Source organism: Pimephales promelas, chromosome 2 (genome assembly GCF_988280905.1).
Source record: "Pimephales promelas chromosome 2, fPimPro1.hap1.1, whole genome shotgun sequence".
NCBI classification, from domain to species: Eukaryota; Metazoa; Chordata; class Actinopteri; order Cypriniformes; family Leuciscidae; genus Pimephales; species Pimephales promelas.
The window spans coordinates 48192273-48212366 of NC_142770.1; the positions used below are offsets into that span (position 1 = coordinate 48192273).

General features: G+C 44.1%; 1 protein-coding gene across 4 annotated transcripts in view; it reads left to right on the plus strand.

The window, feature by feature from the left end:
* The window catches only part of LOC148997679 (uncharacterized), a 34029-nt gene extending 14452 nt beyond the window's left edge, over window positions 1-19577 (plus strand). Inside the window, exons 3-4 of one of the 4 annotated variants that reach the window (XM_089119064.1) lie at window positions 16168-16217; window positions 17780-19577. In XM_089119064.1, the coding sequence (XP_088975190.1) occupies window positions 17789-19321 (1533 nt within the window). In that variant the 5' untranslated portion in view covers window positions 16168-16217; window positions 17780-17788 and the 3' untranslated portion in view covers window positions 19322-19577. Of the gene's footprint in view, window positions 1-16167; window positions 16218-16775; window positions 17025-17779 lie in introns of all 4 variants that reach the window. The other 3 variants (XM_089119062.1, XM_089119063.1, XM_089119061.1) reach the window with 3 other exon arrangements.
* The last annotated feature ends 517 nt before the right edge of the window (window positions 19578-20094 follow it).

Consider the following 20094-nt stretch of genomic DNA (forward strand, 5'->3'; position numbering starts at 1 on the left):
ACATAACAAAAACATACATACAATAAATGTTTTTTATAAATTTTTTGACTCTGTAATGCTGCATTTGAAAATCCCACAAACATTTTGGTTAAAAGCTAGGTATTTCAGATTGAATATAGAAATGAGAGCTTATTTTACTCTGTGTCTGACAAAGATTTTCATCTGTAATTTGCAAATAATTTGATAAATTTGATAAATAATTAAACACTGTAATTTTAGCTTTTTCAATTGTGTTTGGTTAGAGCACTTTTAGATACACATGCACATTAGAATGAAACATTTTCATTATACTTCATTTTATATATACATATATATATATATATATATATATATAAATTGAATTGTTCAGTTATGATGTTCAAAGCATAAAATGTAAAAAAAAAAAATTTAAACGTAAAATATATGCATAAAAGTTAGTATACTGTTTATTTCCAAATTTTGTCAGAATAAAACTGTTTTAAAATATGGTTAATTTTTTTTTTCATGAATTATATTTTCAGAAATGTTGTTTTGTAATGTTTGACAAATGTTGATATTAAAAGTTTACAGTTTGTATCTAAATCTTTGGGGGTTTTTTTTCATAGTGTGATTTTTAAGGAATTGTATTGAATCCAATTAGGCTCAATTTGACCCGGTCTATAAACGGTGTGCACAGAAATCGAACAGTTTACAAGGGTTAAAGTTAAAAAGAAAATGATTGAAAAATAGTAAAAAACTTTTAAGATTACTATATTTTCATATCAATCCATGTTCATTTTGACCATGAACCATGCGCTGTCACTTTAATTCAGCACGCACAGCACAGCAAAAATAGACTGTTTCGAAACGACCGCTGCACTGCTGTATACGCACTGCACCTGTACGCATTGCCGCACCGCATCCAGGCCTGTTAACATGGGTACGGAAAAAATAAACACCCTATTCGCTGCAAACGGAATATGTGTGAAACAGGCGTTAGTCAGAGCTGTTACCCCTACAGAGTATAATTTGCTGCTGCTCATTGGATGGCTTAAATCCGAAACCAATGGATGTTGTACTGGTTTTTTAACCAGCTCTTCCATTTTCGATTTCAACCATGTTTATTCAAGATGACGAATACGATGATGTGTTGCAGTTGGATGCAGCTCGTGGCTCTAAATTTTGCTGGTAGTTTGCGTCAACATGCATTATTGCGATGCAATAGAATTAAAATCCATATCGTAGACCAATTTTGTACCGTTTATATTGCATATCGTTTATATCGCCCATTTACAATCATAGTAACGTAGACCACTGTCATGATGTGGTTTTGTGTCTTGTCAATTTGTATTCAGTTGTTCCCTGTCTAGTTATTATCCCAGGTGTTTCTCATTTCTCACGCCCCCTTGTTACTGTAGAGTTAAGTGCTTCCTGTGTGGTCATAGCATGACTTTATTAAAGTGCCCTTTTTCCAGCCCCCCTTCCAACATCACTTCCTCTCCTCTAAAACCCCTTAACACTACAGTTACCTTGTCTAGCTCGTTTGTCCTGGATTATTTAAGCCCTGTGTTTCTGCCCGGTCTTTGTTGGTTGTTGAATTTATGTATGTGAACATTGGTGTTTTTGAATTCTCGAGTCCTGCTTCTAGTCTTGTATCCTGTTCCTAAGTTTGTTAACAAAGCTACACTGCGTTTGGATCCAGCCTCAGCACTATTTCTCCGCACAGCGTCACAGAACAACCAACCTCAAAATGGGTCCAGCAGTTGTCAGCAACCGGGCTCTGGGAGAATACCTGTCGTCATTCTTGCAAGAGGGCCAGTCTGTCCAAAGGTACTGTCCATTTGCCATCTGGGAGCGCTAGATGATATCCAGCTCATGGGCCTGTTTTTGAATGGGCTGGATTATGGGATCGCTCGATGGATGCCGCGGGACCTACCCAACTGGACTCTTGACCGGTATATAGCTCGGGCTTGTTCCTTGGAGGACCTCTTCTCCATTACTGGCTCGTTTCTACTCGACATCTCCCGAGTTCACATTACCCGCGAAGCCCTCGTCGTCTTCACCGCTGGTTCACGTCAGCCACGACGAGCCTGCGCTTCACCTGTGCATTAACAAGCCCGCGCTTCACGTCAGCCCAGCCGTGCTTCACGTGAGCCCCGCGAGTGAATCTCCTGTTCAAGTGAGCGCTGAATCTCCTGTTCAAGTGAGCGCTGAATCTCCTGTTCAAGTGAGCGCTGAATCTCCTGTTCAAGTGAGTGAGTTGTCCAGCCCAGCGAGTGTGTCTAGCCCTGTGACGCGCCGCCGCAGGAGGAGGAGAAGGAGGACTCGTTCGGTTCGCCAGGCCCCAGTGAGCGTACCCAGACTCCTTGCCCTGCCGGCCCCGCCTCTGCGCCTCGCCCTGCCGGCCCCGCCTCTGCACCTCGCCCTGCCTGTGCCCTTCAAGCTCTGTTCAAGCTGTGCCCTTCAAATCCCTGTGGATTTCCCCAAGTATTTTTTTTTTTGGGGGGGGGGGGGGGGGCAGTAGGTACCCTGTGAGGGCCATGGAGACATGGACCTCGCCTCGTCCTGCTCCGCCCTGGCCCTGGCCTCGTCCTGCTCCGCCCTGGCCCTGGCCTCGTACTGCTCCGCCCTGGCCCTGGCCTCGTCCTGCTCCGCCCTGGCCTCGTCCTGCTTCGCCCTGGCCTCGTCCTGCTCCGCCCTGGCCCTGGCCTCGTCCTGCGCCGCCCTGGCCCTGGCCTCGTCCTGCTTCGCCCTGGCCTCTGCCTCTTCCTGCTCCGCCCTGGCCTCCGCCTCGTCCTGCTCCGCCCTGGTCTCCGGCCCAGTCTGGTATGCCCACGCTCTGTGGCCCAGGCCCGCCTTGGCTACCTCCTGGTCCCGTTCCTCTGCACGGGCCTGGCCCTCCGTCCCTCCCCCAAGACCGTCTCCGCTTCACCGCCCTCCTGAACTTTTTGTTGTTTTTTATGGGCGTCAGGAGCCGCCCATAGGGGGTGGGCTATGTCATGATGTGGTTTTGTGTCTTGTCAATTTGTATTCAGTTGTTCCCTGTCTAGTTATCCCAGGTGTTTCTCATTTCTCACGCCCCCTTGTTACCTTGTCTAGCTCGTTTGTCCTGGATTATTTAAGCCCTGTGTTTCTGCCCTGTCTTTGTTGGTTGTTGAATTTATGTATGTGAACATTGGTGTTTTTGAATTCTCGAGTCCTGCTTCTAGTATCCTGTTCCTAAGTTTGTTAATAAAGCTACACTGCGTTTGGATCCAGCCTCGGCACTATTTCTCCGCACAGCGTCACAACCACGATTTACAACCCAATTTTCCACAAAGAGTTTTGTAATATAAATGTCTCAAAGTAGGTGGTTGAAAGACAAGTTTCGAATAAGGGACCATCTGCAAAGTGCAAAACCAAAACCCGTTTGCACATTTTGTTATGAAAAATATTCAATAACTTCACTGAAACACTGTAATGACACCAAATTCAGTTCACACATCACTGCTTTTCTGCTGGTTATACTACAACACAAATTGTACAATTTTTATGATTATTAATTTTTTTTTTTAAATAACTTCACCTTTTATTGGAAAAATAATCAATAACTTCACTGTTATACGATGTTGTCACAGCCCTTCGTCTGCACCATCCTGTCCGCGTCTCCAGCACTACACTTCCCATGATCCTCTCGTCTGCACACCTGAACTCACTCCCTCATCAGCCTCCCGTTCAGCGTCCTGTTCATCTGTTTCACCTGTCTTCACCTCATTATGTTTGATTCTTCTGTGTATTTAGTTCTCCCTCCTTCAGTCTGTCTTTGTCGGTCAATGTTTGATGTTACTTGGTGTACCCCGTCTTCATGCCTGTATTTATATAATAAATATATCTTCATCGTGATTCTGGACTCAGTCTGCTCGTCTGCCTGCTCAACACCGTGACAGATGTATTGCTATCAAATTCAATAAGCAACTATCATGCAAAGCTAGCTTTGGCTAAAAAAAAAGCTCAAAAACAATATAATTTGTGAGAAGAATATGCCTACTTATTTTATGTGCTATTACTTGTCGAACTAAGTGCTGAAGTGTGACGAGTGGGAGACCAGTGATGTGTAAACTAACTTCTAGATCAATTTAATATTATAAAGCTTGTTTTGAGGAAAATTGAGTTGTAGCTCAGTGTCTGCGTTACCATGATTGTAAATGGGTGTCATTCATGTTTTAACAACATTTAGCTCGATTTATTGGTCCGGAAAGTTTAAATCTGTGAATACCCAGCATGTAACCATTGAAACAATCAGTCTGTGTTTATGCGTCAACGCTAATTGTGTTGAATTAACGTTACAAATTGATGTTGCTTTAGTTTCACTCTTGCACCCTCAGTTAATGTTGAAATAGTGTTTAGATTTCAACAAATCAACGGTAATAGTATTGATTTCGCATTACAGAGTGCATATTTTATCACCATCACTCTTGCATCCTCAGTTAATGTTGAAGCTGTTTAACAAAAAATGGTAATGCTATTGAATCAACATTACACTATGATTGATTCTACATCACAGATGCTGAATCAATATTGAAATTAACAAATATAATCAATGGTAATATTGTTGAATCAACGTTAAACTTGTTGTTGAATCTACATCACTGCTGTTGAATTAACTCTGAAATTAAAGCTGCAGTCCGTAGCTTTTTTTGGGTTAAAAATGACCCAAAATACATATTTCAGAAAATACATAACCAGCCTGTTCAAAACTATCTATGTGTATTACGTGAGTTGTACTTTAACACCCTCGACACGGCAAAGCACTGATGATCAGAATGTTTGAGGAGAGTGTGAGGCTGTCAGTCACCGCGCCGGTGTGGATACTGGCATTCAGAGTCACAGATTATTTTTTTTAGAAGTATGACCAACATAAGAATTTTCACCGGAAAATTTCATCTGAACAAGTAAAAAACATCCACTTTTGTTCTGGTTCTGACATTGCAGTAAATTGCGCTGAATCAGTTATCATATCACGCAAAACTGTGCAAATTATGCTTTGTTCTCAAGTTGTTAATGTTAACAACGTAAGCAAGCATTGCGTGACTACATGTAATGTCCTTCCGATATGTATCCTTGTTTTCGCATGGGTCCGTTTGCAGTCTCTTTTTTTTCTGTAGCCACTGTGAAGTCCGAACGAAGTCTTTTGCATTTTACAGCGGGTGAATCTGTTGTCGCTGGTGATTGTCGTTTGAACCTTTCTGGATCCGCCAACCAATTGATATTTAATTATATCCAGTGCTGTGAGAAAAGACTATAAATCTCGGCTAGTAGGCTACAATGTGACGTAATGACTTAATATAGTCTACTAGCCGAGACTGTTCTTTATGTGTACAGATGTGACGTAATGACGCAAAGAAATGCTTGAATCTCCTGTGGAAATCCACCAGTACCACTGGAATTAAAAACATTATTACAAGCTTACCGCATTAAATCGAGCTACGGCAAGCAGAGTTTTAAACATTGGCTCGTTATGTATTTTCTCAAATATGCATTTTGGATCATTTTTAGGATCCCACAATTACAGATTTGTTTAGTATTATATTATACAAAAACTGAAATGTGTAATTGTTTTGTAGATATAGGCCTAGTGTGTAAATTATAGTATATGTATATGTGATCTATATAATGTCAGAGCGCGTCATTTGACGACTCTGAACAAATCACGTTGTCAGAAATTGGCATTAGCCAATGAGATTGCGCATTTCGAGTTAATCGGCCATTTTACTTCATTTTTTTTTTTTTTATTAAATCTTAACAAAACAGTACACACAGTAAGACACAAATAAAGTCATTAATACAGAAAACACAATATTAAACAAAAACAGAGCCAGGGGGAGCTTCAAATAAATACATTAATACATTAAAGATGGAGCATAACTGAATGGTTTTAGCAGCCTTCTTATTTTGTGAATCATAAATGGATCATTTTGATGTACTGTTCCGTCTCATTATCAAAAGCAATAAAGGAAGGTTTTGAATTACTAAATTTGGCTTTGTGAATATGATATTTTTCTAAAATGATCAATAGATTAATTAAGTATATTTCTTTTTGTTTTTTACCTTTGTCAACATGGAGACCAAACAGCACATCCCTCCATAGCAAAGAAAAATCAGAGATGAGTTTAACAGAAATATATATCGGGACAGATCTTTCCAGAAACTAATGGTTTAGGGACATTGCCAGAACAGGTGTACCATTGTTTCAGGAACTAGTCCACAGAAAGAGCTGTCAACACAAATGTCAAGCTTAAACCTCAGAAGATATTGCTTAGCAGGATAATACCTATGTATCATTTTGAAAGTGATTTCTCTTACTTTATTCGTAAGGAGGTATTTGTAAGGAAGGGTCCAAATAATCCCCCAATTCAGGTTATCAACAAAGTTAGACTAATAGGGAACAACATTAGGGATGCATGTGACATCTCTCTGGAATAAAGAGTGAATATTCCTATTATTATTCCTCGTTGTGATTGCGAAACAAATATTACCAACTGAGGTTAACTTAGGGTCCAAAGCTGGTAGGCAAACGGGTTTTCCAGTCCCTTTTAAGAGAGTTAAGATACCAGAAGGGATGGCATCCATAACAATTGCGAAATCTCTTGGGGTGATTGGAATGCCAAAAGTTCGAAGGAATTCAGAATAATTTAGCATTACAAACCATTACTAGAAAAATGTTATTATTAAACCAGGCTTTATAAAATAAGGATTTATTCTTGAATTTAATAAGCTGATTATTCCAGATGAAGCACCTATGTGGGGAGAAATTATGTTTGTAGATTAATGACCATACTAAGAGCATTTGTTTATGGAATTTCGATAAAATTAGGGGAATTTTTTCTATTTTATAATCACATAAAAGTAAAAAATCTAGACCACCAACCTAAAATATAGTTTGGAATAAAATTCCAGGTAGATGTAGGATTTTTTAGAAAATGCTTTATCCAATTTATTTTAAAAGTATAATTGAGGGTTGTAAAATCAAGAAAGTTTAGACCACCACGTTCAAAAGTGTTCATAATAACAGATTTTTTCACATAATGAGTCTTGTTTTTCCAAATGAAATTGAAAAGAAACTTATCAATTGAATTACAGAGCTTTTTTGTTGACAAATAAGCGGATAGCTGCATATGTAAGACGGGATAAACCTTCTGCCTTTGTCAACAAAACTCGTCCTTTCAAGGATAAATCCCTCTGCAGCCATTGATTTAACTTTTTCTTTGTCTTATCACTAATTAAATTAAAGTTTACAGAGCATCTATCCTCCTCATTTTTAATAATCTTTGATCGGTATGCTACAGAGATCTGGGAGGTATCGCTTTCTTTAAGGGAAAAAGTTCACACTTCTTCAGATTTAAGCAAAGTCCAGAAGCTGCGGAAAATAACTCTATTGTTTTGATAGCGATTGGTACTTGGCTGGCATTTTTAAAAAATAATGTAGTATCATCTGCTAGTTGGGAGAGAATAACTTCTCTATCTGCAATTGAAATACCTTTTAAAGCACTATTTTTAATATGAGTGGAAAGAAGTTGAGTACACAAAATTAATAGGTAAAAGGAGGCAGGGCAGCCCTGTCAGGTGCCTCTTTGCAACTCAAATCTCAGTGATGTCCCACTTTTTAATTTGATAGAGCTATTGCCATTGCAGTACAATGTTCTAACAGCATTACAAAAAAAAAAAAAAAAAAAAAATCCCCAAAACCAAATTTCTCAAGGGTTTTAAATATAAAATTATGCTCTACTGTGTCAAAGGCTTTATAGAAGTCTAAGAAAAAGATAAAGCTATCATCAGGACATAAAAATGAATAATCAATTATATAAGACAAGCCGATTATTATTTGAGGTGTGTCTATTTCTCATGAAACCTGATTGGATATCATCAATAATAGGGTCGAAAACATTTTTTAAACATTTTGCAATAATTGAGGCATAAATTTTGTAATCGGTGTTGAATAAAGAGATAGGTCGCCAATTCTCTATAAACAGTGAATCCTTTTTAGGTTTGGGGATTAACGTAATTAAGCCTTGGGTCAGTGAGGGGGGAAAACTTTTTTCAATACTTTCTAATATTACTTCAAGCAGAAAGGGCGCTAAGTCTTGTGTAAAAGCCTGATAAAATTCTGCAGACAGGCCATCAACTCCAGGAGATTTGTTATTTTTACAATGTTCAATTGCAAAAGTAATTTCCTGCAAAGTTATAGGGTCATCGCAGAGTTTCCTATCATCTTGAGAGATCGGAGTGACGATCAGAGAGTTCAAGAATTTAGTGGATGATTGATGGCAATATTTGGATTTGTATAGATTTCTATAGAATTCCGCACAGAAAAAAAGCTATATTTTTTGGATTATCAGTTACAGTATTATTAATAGTAAGTTGATTAAATTAAGTTTCCCATGATATCTTTCTAAGCCGAAAAAATAGGCAGAGTTCTGCTCCCCTTCTTCCATCCATCTTTTTCTTGACCTTATAAAGGCACCTTTTGCTTTGTTGGAGTAAATCTCATTTAATTTAAGTTGTTCCGAAATTAAAGTTAACCGTTCCTCTTCTGATATATCTGCAGGGTCCTTCTGGTAAAAGGTAAATATATTAGAGACCACTCTTTCTTCCTTCAATTTACGATTTTAGATAACATACTACCAATATACCTAAAATATTGGCCAGCTTTAAATTTCAGAAGTTCCCAATTGCTACCAAAAGCACCCTCGGATATTGCTTTATTCCAGAATTTCAATATTATTTTTTTAATGTCTGATTTTACCTCATCACGTTTTAGAAGCGAACTGTTTAATTTCCAGTAGGCATTCCTACATCTTGAGGAAGGGGCAGATTGTAATGGGATAGATATGTAGACAGCATTATGATCTGTTAATGGGGTTGTGATGATATTAACTGAGATTTTATCAATATTCAAATGATCAGAAACTAACCAGTAGTCCAATCGTGAACGTCTGGTGGCACTTCTATTACTCCAAGTAAAAGCATTTATGTCAGGATTGTTAAATCTCCATACATCAACCAAATTAAATTTTTGCATAAATAAAGTTAAATTAGCATTTACTGCAGTGGAAACACGTGGAGGCCAACAGTCAATATTGTGATCCAGAATCATGTTAAAATCCCCCCCTATTACTATACCTGAATTTGGAAAGTTATTAAGGGAATTTTGTATATGTTTCTCTAAAGTCTCATGCAATATGTCGTCTCATGGTTAGAATTATAACCATATATGTTGATAACTATCAATGTAAAATTTTCAATGGTTAATACTTGAAAAATAAAATGACCTGAAGTATCAGTGACAGATAGAAGAATAGTTCCTGGAAAGTTATATTTTAGAGTCGCAACACCAGCAGAATGTTCAGACCCGTGAGCCTGCCACAGATCATTTCCCCACTGGGATCTCCATAATCTACCATCTTCCGGAACTGAGTGTGACTCTTGAATGAAACAGAAATCAGATTTGTGCTGCTTGACAAACAAAAATAACGCCTTGCGCTTAACAATATTCCTTATCCCCCTGGCATTAAGAGTAATGATAGATAAAGACGTATTAACAACAACAAATAGAACAATGCAAAAAGTAAAGTTTGGATTAAATTAAACTTTAACCATACTGTAAGGAGCTGCACCACTTAACTTAAATGAAAGGTGCAAAACGAAACTTAGTGATACAGTGAAAACTAAAGAGATATCTAGGTTCCCTATCGTAGTCACTTCGAGTTACGTCAGAAGTGACGGAGATTGGGGGTTTCGCATAGAAAGCCAATCCTCTTCGAGTATTAAAACACGAGCCAATGGCATGCAATGCCTTGGGGCTGCGGAAATTTGCATAGCGTACTCCGCCCTACTCCGTGAGTATAAAAGGAGGAAGTGAACGCAACCGCAGTATGTTTTCGCTTCGGAGCCAAGAGAACCTCTTCACTCCTGAAAGCACTGTTCAAGACTCTTCGAGACGAGCGTCCTCTTCAGTGTTGGTGTGACGGCGGTACCCAGCGAGATTCTGCATCGCCTGCGATCTGAGCAGTGGTCTGCCAGACTTTGCGCTTCTCCCTGGTCGCTTCAGCGCTGAAAGAGTGAATTTCCTCCTCTCATTGAAAGAGCTGCACGCGCACGTCTTTTTAAAGACGGTTCGCCCGTGCTCTTCTGGGTGTGATTGATTTCTGTCGTCATCTGATGGTCACGATCGCTGCTTTGTATGCCTGGGCATTTCAGCATGCAGCAGCAGCGTTCGTGGATGACTCATTTTCCTTCTGTGGGAACATGACCATCTCTACACTGAGGTCGAGACTCAATGATCTCACTTGAGTGAGAGTCCCGGTCCCCCCCGCTCGATCGGTTTCCTCCATAGGGGGCCCGTCGACCCGGGGACCTGGTGATTTACGGTGATGGTGTGGGATAAGCCCCGACGATTCCTCGGGCCACACCTCCCGCCTCAGTGCGAGAGCCAGCGAGCGTTAGTTCGATTCAGTCGGTTGCTTCTTCGGTGGCACCGGCTGCTTCGGGCAGCGCTCCAGATGATGATGCGATGTCGATCACAGCATCACTAGGCGGGCTTGACTCCTCGGGAAGTGAGGATGCGGCCGCGTTGCCTCCCTCGGGAGCGTCAGCGCCGCCGTGTCTGATCCCGCGATGATGGCCGTGCTATCTCGGGCGTCCGTGAGCATCGGGTGGGGGTGGAACTCCGCCCCTCCCCGATCTCTCGCGGCTGAATAATTGGTTTTTGGGTAACGCTGCCGCCTTACGGCCACGGCCAACCCCAATTTCCTTTTTTCCCCGAGTTGCATGCGGAACTGACACGCACTAAAAAATAAATAAATAAAAAAAAAAAAAAAAAGCGTGCTTAGTTCCCCGCCCTTCCTCCCCTCGGCGATGCGGCTGTCTGTGGGTACGCTGGGGCTCCCCCGGTCAACCGGCGGTTGCTCTCAGATGCCCCTCCAAAGCCTATGGGTTCTCGTCGTCTATGGCGGCGCGATTCTGTAGAGCGGCGGGACAGGCAGCCTCCGCCCTGCATATGATGAGCACCTACAAAGCTAGCTGCTCAGGAATGTGCACGAGGAGGTGACGGACCAAGCGAGCTGCGAGCCTGTCGCCTACCTTGTCCTTAAACGGGTCACGGAGGCGGTCGCTCGCTCCCTTGGTCAGGTGATGCCCACCGCTGTGGTCCAGGAGCATCATAATGTTCGGCGGTGCGGTCCAGGACTTTGCCCAGCACTTCTCGACCGCCTAGGAGCAGACGAAGGCGGTTTCTCTGCCCCGACGGCCAGCTGCTGCCTCCAACCAGCCGTCGGCTCGGACGCCTCCGCCAGCTCGCCGCCGAGGACGCCCCCCTGCGGCTCCCTTCCCTCCCACGCGGCCCCAGCAGCAGCCTTCAGCCGGTTCGCGTCGCGGAGGAGGCCACAGGTAAGCGTCCCAAGAAAAGAGCCCCCCCTCAGGCCGCGTGCCCCGCTAGATGCCAGGCGAAGCGATGTTCCTGAGGCGGGCCGCTCAGTGATAGTGTCATGGTTTTTCTCAGGAGGCGGTGGCAGGGCCCCTCCTTCCCCGGTGGAGGGCCGGTGGAGAATCTTTTGTTCTAGCTAGCTCCCTGAGCTGGTTGAGGAAAAGCTGACACTGTCATTGAGCACACAGACTGGAATGAGCGCGCACGACGTCCAGTGCGTCGCCCCGTTCATTCCTCTCTGTCTCGGAGGGCGCGGAAGGGTGCGTGTGTCGTCCCCGGGCTACGCCAATCCCTTCCCCCTCTGTCGCCAGACCCCCGGCAGAACAGACCCCCGTGGAACGCTCTGCCTTCCCTGGTCTCTTCTGTCGGGGAGCGGGTTTCGACGGTGCATCCGGACGGGGTAACTCCTGCACGCATGCCGGTCGACCCGCCTCGCTGCCCCTCCGGGGGGACGTCTGTGGTTCGCATGACCCCGTTGGCTCACTTCCTGGAAGCCTGGCTAGCGCTTCCCGGGGTTCCCGCTGGGTCATCAGAACGATCGGATTCGGCTACGCGATTCAGTTCGCACGGTCTCTTCCCCGCTTCAGGGGAGTTCGCTCCACGATGGTTGGTGGCAATGCCCCAGTCTTGAGAGCGGAGATTGCGACCCTGCTGGCGAAGGGTGCAATCGAGACGGTCCCTCCAGCCGAGGTGAGGTCCGGGCTTTACAGCCCCTACTTCATTGTCCCCAAGAAAGACCGGTGGGTTACGACCGATCCTGGACCTGCGCATTTTGAACCGTTCTCTCCATCGACTACCGTTCAAAATGCTCACGGCCAAACGCATTTTCGAATGTGTTCGGTATCAGGATTGGTTTGCAGCGATCGACCTGAAGGACGCGTACTTCCATGTCTCCATTCTCCCTCGACACAGACCGTTTCTTCGGTTTGCCTTCGAGGGCCAGGCATACCAGTACGCCGTTCTCCCATTCGGGTTAGCTCTGTCCCCTCGCGTCTTCACTAAGATCGTCGAGGCAGCCCTTGTTCCCCTTCGCGAACACGGGGTTCGCATCCTGAACTATCTCGACGACTGGCTGTTACTAGCACACTCTCGAGCTCAGGTTTGCGAACACAGAGACCTGGTGCTACGGCACCTAGCCCGTCTGGGCCTTCGGGTCAACCGGGAAAAGAGCAAACTTTGCCCCGTGCAGAGGATCTCTTTTCTCGGCATGGAGATAGACTCGGTCGCCATGTCCGCGCAGCTCACGAACGAGCGCGCGCACTCACTGCTGGCTTGTCTTCGACAGTTCGAGGGCAAGAGTGCGGTTCCACTGAAACTTTTCAGAGGCTCCTGGGGCATATGGCATCCGCGGCCGCGGCAACGCCGCTCGGTTTGCTTCATATGAGACCGCTTCAGCTGTGGCTTCGCGATCGAGTCCCGAGGTGGGCATGGCATCGCGGCTCGCTCCGAGTTCCAGTGACTCCGACGTGCCGCCGATCCTTCTTCCCGTGGTCGAACCTCAGCTTTTTACGGACAGGGTCCCTATTCAGCGAGTTTCCAGGCATCTCGTTGTCTCCACGGATGCGTCTACCACGGGTTGGGGTGCCATGTGCAATGGGCATGCAGCCGCCGGTTCCTGGACAGGAGCCCAGCGCCTCATGCACATCAATTGCCTCGAGCTGTTGGCAGTACGGCTCGCCCGGCACCGCTTCCGAGCGTGCTCTAGGGCCAGCATGTGCTTGTCCGCTCAGACAACACTACGGCAGTAGCGTACATCAACCACCAGGGGGGGTCTACGCTCGCGCCGGTTGTCGCAGCTCGCCCGCCACCTCTTGATATGGAGTCAGAAGCACCTGAGGTCCCTTCGTGCAGTTACATTCCTGGAGACCGGAATCGGGCAGCCGCGAGCTGTCCCGGGCCCGTCCCATCTCCGGCGAATGGCGACTCCATCCCCAGTCGGTCCAGCTGATTTGGGACCAGTTCGGGGAGGCACAGTTAGACCTGTTCGCCTCTCGGGACTCGTCCCACTGCGCCCAGTTATTCTCTGACCCGCGGCTCTCTCGGCTCGGATGCGCTGGCGCACAGCTGGCCACGGGGCCCACGCAAGTGTGCGTTCCCCCAGTGAGCCTCCTTGCACGGGTGTTGTGCAAGATCAAGGAGGACGAGGAGCAGGTCTTGCTGGTAGCCCCCTACTGGCCCACCAAGACGTGGTTCTCCGAACTCTTGCTCCTCGCGACAGCACCTCCTTGGCCTATTCCTCTGAGACCGGACCTACTCTCTCAGAGACGGGGCACTCTGTGGCACCCTCGTCCCGATCTTGGAGGCTGCACGTGTGGCTCCAGGACGGGACGAGGCAGGTTTGAGTTCGCTGCCACCTGCGGTGGCGGCAACCATCACTTCCGCAAGAGCGTCGTCCACGTGACACCTTTATGCGTTGAAGTGAAACCTCTTCGTCAATTGGTGTTCTTCTCGCTGAGAAGACCCCCGGAGATGTTCGATCGGAGTCATGCTTCCTTCCTGCAAGAGGGGTTGGAGCGCAGGCTGTCGCCCTCCACCCTTTGGATTATGTCGCGGCCATTGCCGCGTCTCATGATGCAGTGAAAGGTAAGTCTATGGGAAGCATGACCTGGTCATCAGGTTCCTGAGGGGAGTGAGGGGGCTAAATCCGCCTCCCTCCCCTCCTGCCCTCTGGGGACCTCTCAGTAGACCTGGGTGCTCTGCAGAGGCCTCCCCTGGAGCCTTTGCAGTCGGTAGAGTTTTTGCCCTGTCCTATGTGACAGCACTCCTGATTGCATTGGTATCCATCAGGAGAGTAAGGGACCTGCACGCACTCTCTGTTGACGAAGTCATGAAGTTTTTTTTTTTTTTTTTTTTTTTTTTTTTTTATTATTATTATTTTTTTTTTTTTATGTATTTATTTTATTATTATTTTTTTTAGTGCCTTCTTGTCTCATTTAGTTTTTAAGTTTCTATTGCAGTTTTATATCTGTGTCTCTTTTATTCCTTGTAAAGCACTTTGGTCAACCTCGGTTGTGTTTTAAATGTGCTCTATAAATAAATGATTGATTGATTGATTGATTGAAGTGTGCCTGGAGTTCGGGCCGGCTTACTCTCACGTATTCCTGAGACCCCGGCCTGGATATATGCCCAAGGTTCCTACCACTCCCCTCCGGGACCTGGTGGTGAACCTGCAAGCGCTGCCCCTGGAGGAGGCAGACCCAGCCTTGGCACTGCTCTGTCCGGTACGTGCTCTCCGCACCTATGTCGACAGAACGCAGTGTTTCAGGACCTCAGACCAGCTCTTTGTCTGTCATGGGGGGAGCCAGAGGGTAGGGCTCTCTCAAAGCAACGGCTGTCCCACTGGATAGTGGATGCCATTGCTTTGTCTTACCAGCAGCAAGGCCTTCCGTGCCCCCTTGGTGTGACGGCCCATTCCACTCGGAGTGTAGCCTCCTCTTGGGCTTTAGCGCACGGCGCCTCGCTAACAGACATCTGCAGAGCTGCAGGCTGGGCGACACCCAACACCTTCGCCAGATTCTATAATCTGCGAATTGAGCCGGTATCCTCTCACGTACTCGTTTCGGCCAGTTCTGGATCCGCTCAGGTGTTTTCGCTTGCTCGCCACTCCACTCCCCGGACTGGATAAGTGCGATATTTCCTCAGTTCTTCCATTGAAGTCTTGAGTCCTCCAGCACCGACGATGCGGGCACCACTGCGTTGCTCTGGATGCTAGCTAGGTGCCTCCATGCGCACGGTTCCCCAGGGTAACCGTCTCATGTGTATTATCCACTGTAAGCCTCTCTGAGCATGTGTCTTCCCTTGGCAAGCCATCTGCCACCCCTGGAGTTTAAATCAGTAGCCACCTGCGGTTGGTACTCCAGTGTTCCATATGCGTTCCTATGTGGCCATATGTGTATTCTTAAGTCCTCCCTTCGGTAGGCAGCTGGTAGCATGTCCCCTTCGGGATATGTTCCCAGTGTACCTTGGTAATCCTGTGTCAAAGTCGGATCCCCAAAAAAAAAAAAAAAAAAAAAAGAGGTAAGGCTCGGGGGTTCAGTCTTTCGCAGGGCACTGGAAGACAGCTTGAAGATGGCGTGATGGCACAGACCCCCAATCTCCGTCACTTCTGACGTAACTCGAAGTGACTACGATAGGGAACGTCTCGGTTACGTATGTAACCCTCGTTCCCTGAGTAGGGAACGGAGACGTTACGTCTCCCTGCCACTTCTGCTGTATCGCTGGGTAGAGGCCGAGTTCAGTCTTGGCTCCTCAGCGAAGACATACTGCGGTTGCGTTCACTTCCTCCTTTTATACTCACGGAGTAGGGCGGAGTACGCTATGCAAATTTCCGCAGCCCCAAGGCATTGCATGCCATTGGCTCGTGTTTTAATACTCGAAGAGGATTGGCTTTCTATGCGAAACCCCCAATCTCCGTCACTTCTGACGTAACGTCTCCGTTCCCTACTCAGGGAACGAGGGTTACATACGTAACCGAGACGTTTTCAGACGACAACTTAACACAAAGTTATTAGCAATCAGTAGACATAAAATGTTAGCCTACAGAATATTGAATATTGAATAAATTGAACAGGAGTAATAAAAGTTGTCTTGAAGGTATGTTAAGTTGAGTGTCATTAAAGTGCTCAAAATTCTTATAAAGTGCACATTTTTTCCCTTAGAAAAACAGAGTGGATGACAAGTATTAAGGATATTATGGCTTAACTCGACTTAAGGCACATGTTAACAGGTGTGACGTTTACCACTTTCAGGTAACTGGAAAAAGTTCAGCCCCGTTGGCAAAAGCACGACCACCCACGAAGTAAGCAGCCTTCCCTTGTTCTCGCGCTTTAGCCACCTGTGGCCACAACACCATTCTTCGCTCTCTGACGGCTGGGGACAGGTCTTCGGCAAAACGTAGCTTGTTGTTTTGCAGGAAGGTGGACTTCTTTGCAGCCTTCCATACAGTGTCGCGGTAAATACGAGCACTAAACTGTAGAATTATCCCTCGAGGCTCGGTGGTACCTTTCTTTAGTTGTCCCAGACGATGCACTGAGTCAATAACATCAGGGAGTTTGGCCTTGTGCTCCGGTAGGATTGACTGGCAGATGTGTATAACCTCTTGGTGGACGTTTTGATCTGCTACGTTTTCAGCCATACCGTAGAGACGCAGGTTCCAACGTCACGAATAGTTTTCCAGCTCAGTGATTCGTTGTTCCAGAAGGATCGTCTTTTTCTCTGCCATGTTGACTCGGTCATCAATGTGTGTCACTTTACCTTTCACTTCACGAATCTCAGCGCAGGCAAAATCAACAGTCTTCTTTAGCCCCTCAATCTTTAGAGTATTGTTGGAAATCATTTTCTCCTTACTCTTTTCCAGAGAGTCGATTCTCGTGTTGAAGATGACTGAGATTCTTTGCACAATATCTGCACTGTCTAGATCCACGGAGCACCGCGGCTTCATTTTTTTTGGAGGGAGTTGAGGAAGGAGTTATGGGGAGAGAGGGGAAATCTGGGTCCCCGAGGGAGATCACCGGAAACATCCGCCATACAGTAGTCGTGTAGGTTGTTGACAAGCGGATTGTCTATCGGTACCTGCATGCTGCTGAAGTAGTGGTTTGCTAGCTAGGTAAGCCATTAGCCGAGGTTTTCCTCACGTGTGACGTTAAGAAGCGAAAATTTTACATGATACAAGTTTAACAATAAATAGAGACGGTGCACTCAACTCAGTGTTAATGTATCTCCAAAAACAAATCTAAAGTAACTATGATTCACTAATATGCATGTCTTAGGGTGAACAGCTCCATCACGCACATGCACTCACTCCGCCATCTTGCCCGGAACACCCATTTTACTTCATGATTGGTTGCTGATAAACAGGAAATTACCTGTTCCATATTTGGATCCGACAGCATTACAAATGAGAGGGAGAGCTTTCTAACGGTATATGTGATGGCAGGGACAGCGATGTTATGATTTAGAATGCCAACTTTTGATGAGTTTAGGCAAAATCTACACACGCAAACAGACAAAGTGTAGTAAAATAAAGACCTAAATGTGTATTTTAGACTTTTTTTTCAGCATAAGTCTGAAAGGCATGTTGTTGAAGAATAGCCCAAAATCTCAAAATTGACCAGTGAAAAAAAAAAAAAAAAAACTATGTTTTTGCCTGCCTTGTCTCGCCCATTTTTCGAACCCATTTTTGATATTAAAATAATATTCATTTTTCCAATGTCCTCAACTTCATGCTGTATGGTAAATGCTTGATGTGTTAACATACAATGTTAATGTGAATTAAAGTTGTTTGATAAAAGAAATATATGTACAGCCATAACATATTACAAGCAGTTTAAAATAACATGTTTTTCTGTTATAACATTACAGAGGGGAAAAATGACTAGTTTAAGTCAAGAATTGAACAAAATGGAAGTCATCAAGAAAGCCATCTTAATTAAAGATGGAAATCCAGCTCAATATCATCTGCAAAAAAGTTCAGACAGATTGGATGAATCTGAACCGTACAGGAAAATTACCTTTGGTGAGAGAGACACAAAAAAAACCCATAAAACCATTCTGATGGTGGGAGAAACAGGAACAGGAAAAACAACCCTAATCAACACGATGATCAACTACATGTTGGGTGTTCAGAGAAAAGACAAGGTTTGGTTTGAGATCACAGATGATCAGAGTGACCGAACATCAGTTCACAGTCAGACCTCCAGCATCACTGTTTATGGGTTTTATCTACAAGAGAGTCAAACTGATCTAACAATCATCGACAGTCCAGGATACGGAGACACACGTGGAGTTGAGAAAGATAAAAATATTGCCATGAGTTTGCTTAGTTTAAGTAGATCCAAAGAAGGGATCAATGAAGTAGATGCAGTGTGTCTGGTGATTAAAGCAGCACAAAATCGACTCTCAGAGTTTCAACAATACATATTTGATGCTGTTCAGTCCTTATTTGGAAGAGATATTGCTGAAAACATTGTTTTGCTCTTCACACACTCAAATGGAATGCCACCAAGAGATGCCCTGACAGCTGTTAAAGAGGCTAAAATCAAGTGTGCAGTGAATGACAAGAGTAAGCCAGTGTTTTTCTTGTTCGACAATTGTCAGGCAGACTCTGCTGATGAAGAATATGAAATGATCCATGAACAATCATGGAATCTCAGTTTTAGAGGAATGGGAGGATTGTTCAAGTTTCTTGAAAACATAAAACCAAAATCCTTAGTGATGACTCAGCATGTTTTACAAAAACGGAAGCAGTTGACCTCAAACATCTCCAATCTCCAATCACGAGTTCAAATGATGGAACAAAAACAAAATGAGCTGAAACAAACTCAGGAAGCTCTGAATCAGAACCAGAAATATGTCAAGAACAATAAGAACTTTGAGTATGAAGTTGAAGTGTCCTATCAAGAGAAGGTTGATATTGATCCTGCTGTGGCATATGAGGCGATGTGCTGCAGTGTCTGTGAGGAGAACTGTCATTATCCAGACTGCTGGTGGGTCAAAGATCTCTCGTGGTGTAGTGTGATGAAAGATAATCACTGTACAGTGTGCACAAAGAAATGCCACTACACCAAACATGTCAAAGAAGCAAAAATATATGTAACAAAGACAAAGAAGGAGACGAGGACATATGAAGATTTAAAGAAGGAATATGATGGGAAGATTGGGGGCAGTGTGTCTGTGGTCCAGAAGCTGAAAGAAGAACTGCAGGAATTACAGATTGAGAAAATAAAGCTGGTAATGGAAGCTTTTAACTGTGTGGAAACTCTGGAGATGATCGCACTCAATGCTGTTTCTCTGAACACAATTCAGCACATTGATTTTCTGATTGAGAAGATGGAGGAAATAAATGAGCCTAAAAAGGCTGAAGCACTGGAAAAGATCAAGAAGAGAGCAAAAGAAGAAAATTGACTGGGATAGTACATCAAATATTTCCAGAAAAAAAGACGGATAATGCAATGAGTTAATGCTGCAAACCTGCTGAAACAATCAAAATAGAACATCATTAGCATATGTTGTGCTTTGGAGACAGGTCTCCTTCAGAAGATGTGATATATATGCTGATATAACAATTAAAAATCTAGTAATCTGTACTATTCCAATACTATGCCTTGAGCCATTTTGTTAAGAAAAAAAAAAGATGTTTGAGGCGGGGCAATTCTTAATAGACATTTCACTTATTTCCTCCACTTCTGGATTCAATAATTTTACAAAGTCATTTTAAATGTTCAATTGTCAATACAAATGAAAATTTTAAAGAACATCACATGAGCTGACTTCATAAATGGATGTTGGTTTTCCAAGGTTTTTGTTTGAACTCACTATTATGGTGATCGGTGTTTCATTTGGTCTGACACTTTATTTCATATATTATTGTAATTCATTTCCTATTAATGCAGTGATGCAACAAGAAAGCTGAGGGTTTTTTTTTTCATTGCAAAGGAAGGGATGTACTGTGTTTGTTTATGTTTGTGTGTAAACTTTTAATTTGGTTAATACAATCCCTCAATGTGTGTGACAAATCAGGTGAAACTCTGAAAATTTGAATATCGTGCAACAGTTCATGTATTTCAGTAATTCAAATTAAAAGGTGAAACTAATATATTTACATATACATATGCATGATTAGACTATGTAATATTCTAATTTTCAGACATTTCAAATTTGGGGTTTTCATAAGCTGT